Raw genomic sequence first — 13418 nt, forward strand, 5'->3', positions numbered from 1 at the left:
TTTTCGGTTCATCTTCTACTTCACAAGGTCTCAGAAGCAACACATGGCAAAGCAACTACTTGATGTGAATTAAAGCAGACAAGTCATATTTTTTCACACATTTATTTTTTTTTCTTTTCTTTTAAACCATGTGATTATCCAATCATAGGAGTATTCAGGCTCTATGCTCTGGCTGTCAGAAAGCTGATAGCGATTCAATGCTACAATTCTTCAGGCAAAAACAAGTCTTTCTATCACAGTGACGGTACCCCCCCAGCACCCCAACCGTCCAACAAAGTCCTCAACATCTTGTTAGGATTCCACAAAAACTAACAGCGCAGAAGCAACACTGGACATGCAACACTAAACTGTGACTAATCAAATGAAATTGGCCAATTAAGTACAATCAAAACAAAATGTCAGTTCTGCACGACCCGTGACTCAGTCACACGCTGACAGCACGCATCTGAAGGAGGAAACAAGGAAGGAGAAAACAAGCACTTACAAAAGGAAACAACACAAGTACAGATTCAATATTCTTGCGCTCAATGGAGCTGCCATAACATTTTATAGAAATCCATTGGCTTGCTGTTGACTTTTTTTCAAAAAACACACATAAAAGACAAACAAAATCAAACAAAAGCAAAGAAAAGTATAACCACATGATGCACTGGATACACACCAATTGGGTTTGGTGTTCGTTTAGCTTAATGTCCCGATTGGATCAGAGCGCATCTAGAGGATGTTCCCAGTGCTACAAAGATGAAGACAGACGTGAGAGAAGTACATGGGTGCTACACACAGACAGGTGGGTGAGCGGGCGGGCGGGTGGGCGGAAAGATGGGTGGACGGACAGACGCTGGAAGGCTGCCCACTGGAATGTGCAGGGCAGGACATGCACTCACACATACAACTACAAACACATTTTGAGAGAACATATCAGCAATCCAGAATTGGTCCTGCCTGACAAATAACAAAAGTAAAACAAAAATATAAAATAAAATCAATATCTGGAGGAGAGAAAAAGATATCCATTGCATCCCCACAGCACAACCAAAGAGTGGAAGCTATTCTAATATATGTGCTTACACCATTGATAGGAATAACAGGTAACAAAACAGCCGGGTGTGTTAATGGTCTACATAGTGAATTCAAACCACAAGAAAGCCAGATATGTGTTGGAAACTAACAAAAGCCTGTAAAAACATTCGCAGAAACATCTGACAAGCAGGATTGTGAAAGAAGATAGGCTTTTCTTTTTCCTTTTATACATTCATCAGTGTTTTTCCTCTCCATCCCACAATATACATGGAATATTTACATGATATCTTCACTTGAACTTCTCAATCGCTTAAAAAAGCAGAAATCTGAGCAATTCTATCTTACAAAGTTTTTTCCCCCCAATTTTATATTACAAAATAAAAAAAAAAAAAAAAAAAAAACATGACAAAAAGTATCATTTTCTTTACCTTATACATCTAAACGAAAACCTCAAAAATATATTTCAATAGTGAATCGTCACTGCCTCTACATTGAGTGCAGAGTTATCTATACACCAAATCCTTTCTTCAGGATGGATCTTCACATGAACCAGTTTGCCCTTCCCCTAAGTATTTCCCGCAAACTCCACATGCTGAAAGTGTTACAAGAAATACTAATGTAGCTCACTTTGATTTTTGACTATTCTGATGGTTTCAATATCTAATCTGTATTAAGACCGAGCCCTGAAAAGCAAGTTTAGTGCAAAAATAAGGCCGAAGACCGGCAACACTACACTCTCTCGTTTTGTGAAGTGGGGCTGGGCTGCTGTCAATCAAACAGGAAAAGATCCAAAATGTTATGCAACACTACAACACTCCTCAAAACCTCTTAAAAGGGAGAAACAATATTCCTTAAGACACGGGAACTGTTGAAAGAAGTTATGCCTACTAAAGAAAGCACAGTTCTGGTGGCATTTAACCTTTTACTCACCAACACCATGTATTACATCTAGCATCCTACATAAACAAATTCTCTATATTAAACAGCATTCATTCTAACCCAGTTTACTGCCCTAACAGCTTACAGCACGAGACCCCATCAAGAAATACTACGGTCCTGAACCCAGCTCTGAAAAAGGCAGTGACGACCAAAGCTAATTTTCTTTCAAATTTCAAATGCTGTATATAAAAACTCCACATACAAAATGTCTTTGTGCAGTACAAGTTAGTGCAATTCAATTAGATACTTTTTTGCTCTTCCCATTGGCACTTGGTGAAGTTTCCGACAACGATTTGACACTAACACGCTTTTTTAAACTGGATGAGAGCAAGTGCTGTGGCCTGAGAGCAGAGACCTCACCAGCCGCATGGGAGCTGCGCACAAGGCCCGCCCCCCCTCCCCAGCTGCTGGACAGCAGCCTAGTGCGGGGGCGGAAACAGCACCAGGACCGCCTAGCCACATCCTACCCTGTGCCAGGCAAAAGATGGACCGCAGAGGCATCGCTGGAGGTCATTGGGTCTGATAACTGTCTCAGACGGCCATCAGAGAGACACGGCATCGGTCCAGTGTTGAGAAGGAGACGGAGCTTGGGGGCACATGGTCTGGGTTCACATGAAAGGGACCGGCAGTCTCGGTCCAGTTGGAAGTGGAGTGGGGGGCGAGGGGGCAGTATGGAATGTTCCCATCAGCACCATCACAGCCACCAGAGCTGCTACTCCGGGGGAGACAGGAGAGGCAGCAATACAGTTCTACAAATTGCAATGTGTAATATTGTGAATAAGTACAAGTGAATAACTGAGTTATAAAACAACGGTTAATCCATATGAGAAGCTGCGACTACAGATGACCCCAGAACAAACGTGAGTTACGAAAAAAAAAAAAAAGTACATCAAGAGGCAAAGATAAAACAGCTGACTGGGATTTCCACATTTTTACACCGTCAAGCTGTTCTGAGTCAAATATCAGTCCAAGTAATGTTTATGGGAAGCAAATAATCCCTTTGAAAATAATGCATAGATTTTTAAAAAGCTATATACTCTAAAAATAGTTTTTTAGCCATATAAATGTGTGTTACAGTGCCTCTGGGGAGGAAGGGATAGACCCTTTAATGGTACCACAAACAATAGTTTCCAATTCCAGTCAGAAAATGATGGCATCCCAGTACTCTACAAAAGATAAATCTCCATTCTGACAGCAATTCTACAAGGACAAAGAAATAACCCCATAAACATAGGTTTAAAACATCCTACAGTAACACTTGCAAGAAAAGAGAGCCATGTACAATCATAATACTGCGTCTGCATATTGTTACAAAAATACCAGATTATCAAAAATACAGCAGTCTATTACTTGGCTTTACATCTGAACGAAACAATTTACCGAAGTATTTCAAAGTTAAATTTTAATGAAATGCTAAGATTTCATTTTTGTTTTTTTTTTTTTTTGTTGTTTTTTTTAATTCTACGCAGCATCATCTTAACTGTCAAAGGTATCGACAACCTGCAGGTGTGTACAGATAAAAACCTACTTCTGTAGATACACTGCAGATTTAAAAAACTGACTTGCAATAATATGTAGAAATCAATGTAAAATACAAAAAGGTGCAACTCTAGATAGAGGTATAGAAAAGAAGAAATATATAATTTTATGTAAAATAGTTTTGGGGTCTCAGAGCTGAACTTTATTTGGTGGTACAAAAAAGTCGAGAATGCATTTATCCTTGAGCAGAGAGAGTTGAAAGCGTTGCTCTAAATGCATTATTTGCTTCCCAAAAAAAAGCAAAAGTTTAAACATCCGAGTTCAGCTTCCAGGTAAGAGCTTAATTCTTATATTCCTGGGCGGAATGTAAAATATTCACTGCAATTCAGGTTTAAAGCGAATGAAAAGGTTCTGATTGTTCTCCTTTGGTAGAAGTGCAGCTGAGTGACGATTGTAATAGCAATTCTTTACAAAGCAGTTCAGGAAATGAACTAAATCTGGGTGCTAAAAGGGCACTTACCTGGAAAAACAAAAAAGCAAAGAACAGACTTAGAGATTCCATCTCTGGCATTTAAAACTGTTGGTACACAGTATTTCACGCTAAAAGAGACTGAAAGAGAACCATAGCTGGTGATCAGTGTGCACATCTCTAGTCTCCCTAATAACCTGTCTACATGCTTCACTGTTAAATTCACTGGGAAGCGTGTGCTCAAGTCACACACTGGGTGTAGACATGGAGCAGCGACACTGCCCTGGTGAACTGTTGGTTGTCCAAGTGCCCTTAATCTCACACTAGAACCCGAACACAGACGTGGCACTTCGCTCAAGGCCTACAGAAGCGAAAATTGAGCAACGAACCAAATTAACAGAGGTGAACATACTGGGATTACAAAAAATAGCTGTTCTGTTATTGCGTCTTCATTTTGTTTTCACCCATGATTCCCTCAGCGCATCTCCTCCAGCTCCAACTTAGCAACAAGACCAGTAGTTTCACAATGCTGGGGATTTGTTTTCTTGGGACTGAAAATCATTTTGTAAAAACTAGATAGTTTGTTACGAGCTTTTAGAGATTTACAGTGTTTCTGCACTGGTGGAATGTTCAAATTACAGTGCTTGGCATTTAAAAGCCAAGTGAAGTTTTGTCAGTTTGTAGTAAAACTTTTGTGCAACATATATATTCATATAAAACATATTCATCAGCATAATGCTGCTGAGGGGGCTACACAGTTTTGATTTCAGATGGATTTACCCATTCAGAGCAACAACAGCCACACTGGACAATCAGCTCGTCAGATATACTCAGAAGCATACAGTGCATGTACCATAAAACGCTGCCCTTGATGCCAGCAAAGATGCAGGTGTCACACTAAACACTTGGCTACACAATGCAACAACAAGCTCTTCTGCGTTGTCTGTGCTGTTCGCTTCACAGGAGGGTCATGGGTGACTACTGGCTGCAACAATTTTTGCCGTTTAATTGTGGCAGTCAAGAAGCACTCTAGCTTATTGAGTCATCCTCTGGCTACTGCGGCACTGAAAATCTGAATAAGACAGCTGAGCGCACATACCAACAGCTTTAAATGGAGAGAGATAAATCAAATGCTGAAATGACCCTCCGATTTTAGAAGACGTTCAAGGGGTCAGTCTAAAGATATAAAAAAAGAAACACTGACAGTTCAGTGACAAATATAGCTTAATCTTTTGACCAGGATAGAAGGACTTGCTAAAAACTGAGTCCACAAAGAGCTTATCTGAAATCTTCGACCAGTAATGTCTTCCACCGAAAACATAGGGAGGGGGGGGAAGAGAAAAAAAAAAAAAAAAAAAATCGAAAAATACAAAATGAGCAGACTAATCAACTGAATCAGGTGTTTTTGTTTTGCAAGTACATTCCCAATAAAGTATCAACCCACATAAAACAATGCTGCCCCAAGCAAACATACCATTTTTTGTCCAATTTTTACTTTTGTGTATTTTTATCTTGTTTTTTCATTTTTCTTAAGTGTAAGCCTCCAGTACACTTCTTTTGCCAGAGGGCCATTGCACGGCCCCCTTATTGTACGGCACACAAAGGGGCGAGTCCCTGGAGTTTTGTCACGAAGAAAGGTGCCTGTGTCTGCCCATGGCATCGTGGGGTCAGAGGTCAGGGGTCGCTCAGGAAGTGCCTATGCGTCGAAGCGGGGCTCAGTCCGTGAAGCGCTGACAGGCCTTCTTCCAGCGGCAGGCTGTGCACCACAAGTCCTTCTTCTCCATGCCATACACCTTCCGGCATTTCTTGGCCTCTCCGCGTGGCTTCCTGTAGAAGGACCCCCCCACAGAGCCAGGCCTCAGTAAAGTGGTGAACTTTCAGCTTGCGCAGGTTAGCCCCGTGAGGCTTTCAAACTCAGGCATCTCCCACATAGTCAATGGGTTTGCTCAGAGACAAGCACTGAAGACAACTTTTGCTGCAGTTGATTTATGCTTCTTCTTTTTAGTCTTTTATCACTTTAGTTGATGCTCTTCTCTGAAGTGACTTACAATGTTAGATTTGTGTACTAAGATATTTAAACGAATTTAGTTATTGATATGGCAAGGTAATTTTTACTGTAGAAGCTCAAAGTAAGCACCTTCAGTACTGTGCATTTGTACCTCAACGTACATTTACATTTATTCATTTAGCAGATGCTTTTCTCCAAAGCGACGTACATCTCATAGAAAATACAATGTGTGCACTACATCAGGAGAAAGAGATATAGAAGACGTGTGATTCTTAAGTACAGTTAGTTTGTTTTTTTCACCATATGCAGCAATGTTCATCACACGAGTAGCTGCATAAGGCTTTATCCTAATATTGACGATTCCTAAACATCTTCCTAGTAATAATTTTTCTATATATACAGGTATGCGCCAATTAAGGATGGGGTTATGTTCTGTGAAACCAGTCGCAGTGCGACTTCGTCATTAAGCGAACGCCATGGAGTGTACAGTACCGTCTTACATTACGAAACTTTAAGTAGAAAGAGTATACTCTAAAATAAAAACTACTGTACAATAAATACATAAACCAGTAACAGAATTGTTTATTATCATTATGTACTATACATAAATCGTATGTGCTATACTTTCATATGTCTGGCAGCACAGTTGGTTTGTTTACAAAACACGTTTAAAACGTATGAGCGATGCATCGCATTACGACCCATACGACGGCTACAATGTCGCTCTTTGATAGGAATTTTTCAGTCCATTATTTTATGGGAACACCGTCGTATATGCGGTCTGTCGCTCCCTGAAACGTCGTAAAGTGGCGCATACCTGTATATATACACATAAACATTTACGTTACATAATAGCAGTAGCGAACTTAGGAACACAAGTGGAACTGGAAGTCTGTTTGGAACGTGGAATTGTTCAAGCTAATTCGAACCACTACATCACAATCAATAAAGCATAATTATACAGCTTAATCTCTCCATTTATTCAGGTTAGGCTCTGCTGGACAGCTCACGTTGTAATGAGTTTAAAATTCACTGTAAGGTTTTATTCTACTTTCATAAACAGCTCATTTAATTCAGGGTTTTCGAATTCTTAGTGTTCCTCTAACCTTGAAGGTCAAGGGGTGAGACAAGAAGCAACATAGACTGGATGCCAGTTCTATTTTTTATTAACATGAAGTAACATCAAAGTCTTCTACTTTAAAATGACTGAAGATCCCCAAAAAAAAAAAAAAAAAAAAAAAAAAGCAACAATCACCATCTACTTTTCAGTATGTTGTGCTTCAGGCAGTAGAGGAGGAGTTGGAAAAAGTATTTATCCTGTCTGTATTTTACTGGTGATGAGAATGGGCCAAATTCATTTATTAAATGTTTGTCAGCATCTAGTTACTTAAACTTGACCATCAAAAAAGAGTAACAATAGACACATTCCTCCACTTATTTGATAGAAAAATTCTGTAAAAGTCTTGGATGTAGATATATTAATAAAAAATTCACTGGATGAAATCACTCCTGCATGGCTTAGCAGAACTGTTCCTCCCTCCACCCCCCTTTACTCATCATTCCTCCTCCTCCCCCACCCCCCGGGTGCATTTTACTACCATCTAATGGCGGAAAGAAGAAATTAAAACTAAATCATCTTGGAAATGTTTGCATCTTTGAAAATTCTTTAGTTAGATATTCGTAAGATGAGAAAAAATTCTAACCTGACCTCTTATACCTGTCAGCCTAGGGTAAGAAACGGATTCCGTTTTCTATGCGGGGACTCGGCTCACTGTGTCGTGCCCACACACATTCACGGCAGACATCCCTCTAGGAAGCGACACTTGTACCTGGTTCCTGTGGTGGCCTTGGAGGCGAGGACAGCTGGGGGGTGGCTCTTTGTGACAGTAGTATGCTGGAGAGGCTGTCGCTTCTCCCCAATGCTGACAGTCCGGATCTGAGCTGCAGGGCCCTGCATGGGGGAAAACGGTGAACGTAATCAATGTGCTGACTGTCACTATGCACTTAAACTGATCTCTGAAACTGGAGACAGCAGATCAGTGCAGAACATAAGCAAACACGAAGGCAAGGAGATAAGCAGGTACACTTTGCCCTGTTCTAACTGCTCGAAAGTTTCCTTAATTATAGCCACAAAAAAGAGCACCACTCTGGGTCAAGAAATAAAATGGAAGAAAACTGCTCAACTAAATTTCTGCTCCACACCTGAAGCACAGCTGAGCTGGAGAAAACAGAACGTCACGCAGCATGACAATACTTTTTTTTAGCAAGGGTGCTGGAAAGACAGGAAACAGGAAGTGATGCGAGAGTGCCAGCAAGCACAATGTTTTTCAGGCATCTAGAGGGTCTGACATGTTGCTGGAGTGACAGCAGCCTCGCCTCCTCTCCACTCCATGCCTAGGGCTTCTACACAGAGCAGGTGCTGCTTTTGACACATTATTTGCCAGCTCAAAAGTTAAGGCTGGGGGTAAAAGGTTAAAAAAAAAAAAAAGTGTCAGAATCTAAAGGTCTTTTGCTTTATGCATAGATGTAAGTGTGTTTAACAATACTGATAACAAATATCAGGGAGAGAAATGTGTAGATGCACTGGTAAAGACTTTGAGTTTGGAGCTTCACAGAGGATTTAGACATAAAATAAATTTTAAAATCCTTTGCTCAGGCCTCCTTATGCTTTGGTGGAACTTTTCACATTGTGTATGCACCATATTCGGCAGCAGGTAGTGCAGAGTTAGATCTACCTCAAATCTGATCTCCTGCTGAAAACCCTCGATCAAGGTTCTTGCCCAAAAATTGCTCCTGTAAAAATTACTCTGCTCTATAAATGAACAAGCAATGGTAAGTAGCTTAGTATAAAACCATCACCCTGTAAGTAAGCAACCACTTAATTTATGAATGAGTAAATAAGATACAACTGACTAAATTTAACTGAACAGAGGGACTGTTTTATTAAGAAAAATACATGCGAAGTGGCGAAGGCACTAGAGGTCGGACCGACCTGAAACGCCATTCTACAACAAGGAGGGAGAAGAATGAAGCTCAGCTAGCTCACCGGTAACCTGTTAAATAGCACCGGTGGGGACTGCCAGGAAATACTGATCCCACTCTCGCTCTGTACGAACTTGGAAGGCACAGGAACGCTCACAGGAGCAGTTGCCTGAAAAACACAGTGCAGGCCAGTGTGAGTGTGCCGAGACCACATGCGCAAGTGCGCCCCCCTTTGGCCAGAAACAGCGCCGCAGTCACTCTCCTTCTGAGACCAGGGTAAGACATGCATGTGAACACACACCCACACAATGTAGGGAAACAAAGGCCAATGACACCTTCGGTGGGTAAGTTGCTATAGAAACACGCCCCAGAGAACATGAACCGCATCACTTAAGAAGAATAGCCCCTCAAGAAGTCAGATGTGTCATTTCTTTAAAAGAAAAATTTAACAAAAACAAACCACTGAGAGTTAAGCGAAAAGCAAACGGTACCACAAATCACAACTGGATGAAATCATCATAAAATGGTGTTTGAAAAACAGAAGTGTTTCGGGTTCTTTACTCAGATCAGTAAGCACACTGACCTACTTTGTCCTATGATGGCAACTGATTAGTAACCACAAATTACTAAAGAACAGGGTTTTCAACCCTGACCTGGGTTTAAACCCCCTGTGTGTGCTGCTTTTTGTTAAAGGTGAGCTTTAAATTTCCTGTTATTGCTATCGAACAGGTCAAATATTTCAGACCTGACAACTCTAAATGTTTGGCTCAAGCACTCAATATGCTTCTTCAGTTATGTCCGATCAAATTTTTCTTGGTCTCAGAAAATTGTTGACGGGGTGTCAATACAACGTTCCAGTTATTTTTACCTGCCTTGAAGCAAAACAGAACAGATCAGTACTGAACTTATTTTTGATTAATGAATCACTTAACAGCTGAAAAATTCAAGAATGCAACAGTTGGCTACAGAGATCAACAGTTATAATAATAATAATAATAATAATAATAATAATAATAATAATAAAAAAATTATTCTGGCACCGTTTAGAGTAACATTATCTGAATGATGCAACGCATCCAATTAAAAAAAATCAAACATTAAAGCCCTCAGCAGGGAAACAAGGGGGAGGTCCACCTGAACTGTCACTGGAAACCCCCTGGTATCAAAATATGTACCCGATTATCACGGGATGTCAAAAGATCAAATTCGCACGTTTACAACTTTGCAGTAGTAGAGTCCCTTCATATACTGCAACTCAAGGTATGTTTCCATGTTAATTAAAAACATTAAAATAACGTGGATCATTGTGCTATAAGAATAAAAGCTTATGTGTGCCGGAAGCTATGTACCTAGCTCAATCTGTTAGCTAGGCTGAAAAAGTTAGTGCAAAAGAGAAGTCATGCTCTTTTCTTTATTAATTCAGTAAAAAAACCTTAAGATTCGAGTACACAGAACCAGAAAGTGAAAGTGAAGAACGAATTCCTTCGACAGGAAATGCAGAGACACAAGAAAAGGCAACACTGAGAATGCTGGGAGTGAAGCAGAACCTGAGAGCAGTGGGCTGTTACCTGGTAGGCGTGGTCAGTGCGAATGTGGCAGAGAGTGGAGGGCGCAGACTGGCTGAGTGGGGTGGGGCACAGCGGCCCCCGCTGAGTGATGTGGGCCGGCTCCGAGTGGGCCGGCTCGGGAGCGGGGAAGACGGGCGGCGATGTGGCCGTGGTGGGCGAGGTGGGCGTGAGGCTGGACAGCCCCTCCGACAGTGTGTCCATGTTCACCTCGATCTCCGAGTAGTAGAAGTCCTCTTCGCCGTCGCTGTAGTCTGAGTCGCCATTCCGCCTGCCACACACCAAGGCAAGAGAGCAAGGAGACACAAAGCTTGGTGGAGGAACCCTTCAATGCGCATGAGTAACAGCGGCTGAAAAGAGTCAAGAAGCAGTGTTGTCCTCACTGCTCATTGCCTACATCCAAGGGTAATGTTAAAAAAGACCTGTTTTTCTGCATTATTCTCCGCTGTCTTGAAGAAGCAAACACTACAACTCATGAGTTCTATGTTCAAATTGTTCTTAAAGAAAACAGACTGCTGTCCTACTGGATGTCTGCTACAGCAGGTTCTTTAAAGCATTTATGATATACCTCCTCCAAAGGACAAAACTTACTGGGAAACTACCACCATGTAAATTTATGTGTGGACTACTGCTGGGGGGGGGGGGGGTTAAAAAGCAAAAAAGAAAAAAAAAAAAAAACTGCCTTTGGACATAGCCCATATTGGCCAGCAGGGGGCATGGATACTCGAGTTCTTTTTCCATACAGACAGCTAGTATTAAAAGAGCAGCAAAGGATTGGATAAAAATACACAGCTCAGATAGTTGGAGTGCTTTCCGTTGTCAGTGTTTCTCACCCATTCCCAATTTAGTAAATTCCTAATAATAATACTAATCATACTGTATGTGAATAGCAAACCAGAAGACTGGAGGGGGGAGGGGGGAAAAAAAAAAAAAACTGGCGTTACACAAACACCCTGAAAATAGAGTCTGTGGCAGAGCGCAACCTACCCCAGGTGGACAGTGCGGATGTGTCTCTGGATCCCTGAGGAAGTGCTGAGGACCTTTTCACAGTTCTTCCACAAGCATTTAAACATAACCTTCATGGAATTCTGCAAAGAAAAGTTCAGAAGTCTTACGCGGCACTTATTGGCTCTCGCACTGCAGCTGAACTTGTGCCAAGGCCTCAGTACCTAGCTGAGTTGCAAACCACACCTTTATATAGTAAGGTCCCTTAAATACTCACAGAATGTCAACCCTTATGCAAAAAAAAATACCAAATGAAGAGGCTGCATGGAATTCTTTCAGACAAAGAGGTGTTGAACACAAGGAAGGAGTGAATACAGATAAACAAGGCTGATGGAATTCCAAAACTAAATATGCAGGTACACGCAGATAGCACTATTGTAGCATTTCATCTGAGGAGAAGGTAAAGGTTTCGGCGCTGGCAAGGGACATGCAGGTTCGGTGCTTTTTGTCCGTGTGTTTAGTTGGGTATGTTTATTCAGGCCTATCGACTGATTAATCATTAACTGCTGGCTCAGTACAGGAACAAGCAGAGCTAGATGTTGCCACACAGTGAGAGATGCCACCAGCACCATCTCTCCCCTGCTTTGTCTACAGACAGCTCAAAGAAATACCAGAGGCAAGAGGGCTGCTGTTTGGGGGGACACCGCCCTTTTCCAAAAAGCTAGCCTGAGAAAATTGAGCAAGGCAAAAGGTCCCACAAAAGAAAACATTGCACTAGTCTGGCCTAGATTGCATCCACCGGTGCCGTTTGCGGTGATCCTAGAGCAAACAGCCTCTCTGGCAGGGACCTTGTAACCGCCCCGGTGTGCCGGCAGCTACACGGCCCTGGCGCAGAGCTCACGCTGGAGAGAATGCACCAAGCAATTTACAGGCAGATAACAACTCTTGGACTCAACCTGACCGCTTTCCAGTTACTGCTCGTTGCTCTCTGCCCCTGTTTTTTTTTTTTTCCCCCCCCTTTCAAAGGCCCGTTTAAAGTGTTGCATGAAAATAGTCGGTGATTGGATATTTACTCCATAAAAAGCCTATCTAATTTTGGCACCATTTGCAACTGCAAGCCTGGGCCCGCTGGTCCATCTTTAATGAAGAAGGTGGGCGTATTCACATTGGTTTTCAGCAACTTCAGGCAAGCAGAGAGACAAAAACACCTAACATAACAGGTTTATCTTGTTTAAGTTAACCCTTCTTATACCGGAGGACGGCACAGAAAGTTATTTCTAACTTTAACAGCACTTCACACAGACCACTAAGCACACCACATAACTGCTTACATCACAGTAAATTATAAAATCTGTCACATTTCTTTATTTTTACAACTAGTAAAAAGTGACATATACACAGAATGAAGAGCATGAAAACTACCACCAGGGCTTTTGCTGTAGAATGAATGCTAGTAGGTCAGCTTATGAACAGAAGGGCAGGGTTTTAAAAAGTTATCCCCTATGGCAATTTAAGATTTAAACATCACACCCACTCCAATAATAAATATGAAGTTGTGTGTTTTGTATAAACTAATATGAAAAAACCACAGCAGCACTGAATAAAAAATTAAAAATGCTTTTATCAAACAAACCATAAAAAAGCAGTGAAAACAAATCCTTAAAAACAAAAAATAAGATGGGTAAATGCTATTGCCCACTATAGCGACTTCAGTCATCAGGGTGTAAAAATAAAGCTTAGTAATGAATTTTAATGTTACCTCAGACAAATGTGTACACCATCAACAAACCCTGGAATGTTATTCATCCTTACAAAAAACTATGTAAATTGTCTGTTGGTGTTGCAATCAGCAGTGGTTGCACAAAGTCCAGATTGTTGTCTTCCTACAGTAACTAGGCTCTCAAATGAAGTGGATGGACTTACTCATATTTTACTCCTATTTTACTGTTACTTCTACCTGAAAATTCCCTGTCAGACCCATTCTCGTTTTCCACCTCATCCGATCAGAGAT

The 13418-nt window shown here is 41.3% G+C and overlaps 1 protein-coding gene across 2 annotated transcripts in view; it reads right to left on the reverse strand.

Annotated features, from left to right (window-relative positions):
• Positions 1 to 1400: 1400 nt before the first annotated feature.
• The window catches only part of slc2a4rg (SLC2A4 regulator), a 41397-nt gene continuing 29379 nt past the window's right edge, over positions 1401 to 13418 (reverse strand). The window contains exons 5-9 of one of the 2 annotated variants that reach the window (XM_018756740.2): positions 11450 to 11550; positions 10466 to 10733; positions 8962 to 9066; positions 7745 to 7866; positions 1401 to 5734 (exon numbers count right to left, since the gene is read on the reverse strand). In XM_018756740.2, the coding sequence (XP_018612256.2) occupies positions 5623 to 5734; positions 7745 to 7866; positions 8962 to 9066; positions 10466 to 10733; positions 11450 to 11550 (708 nt within the window). In that variant the 3' untranslated portion in view covers positions 1401 to 5622. The remainder of the gene's footprint in view (positions 5735 to 7744; positions 7867 to 8961; positions 9067 to 10465; positions 10734 to 11449; positions 11551 to 13418) is intronic. The other variant, XM_029248618.1, reaches the window with a different exon arrangement.

The sequence above is a fragment of the Scleropages formosus genome, chromosome 2 (assembly GCF_900964775.1).
Source record: "Scleropages formosus chromosome 2, fSclFor1.1, whole genome shotgun sequence".
NCBI classification, from domain to species: domain Eukaryota; kingdom Metazoa; phylum Chordata; class Actinopteri; order Osteoglossiformes; family Osteoglossidae; genus Scleropages; species Scleropages formosus.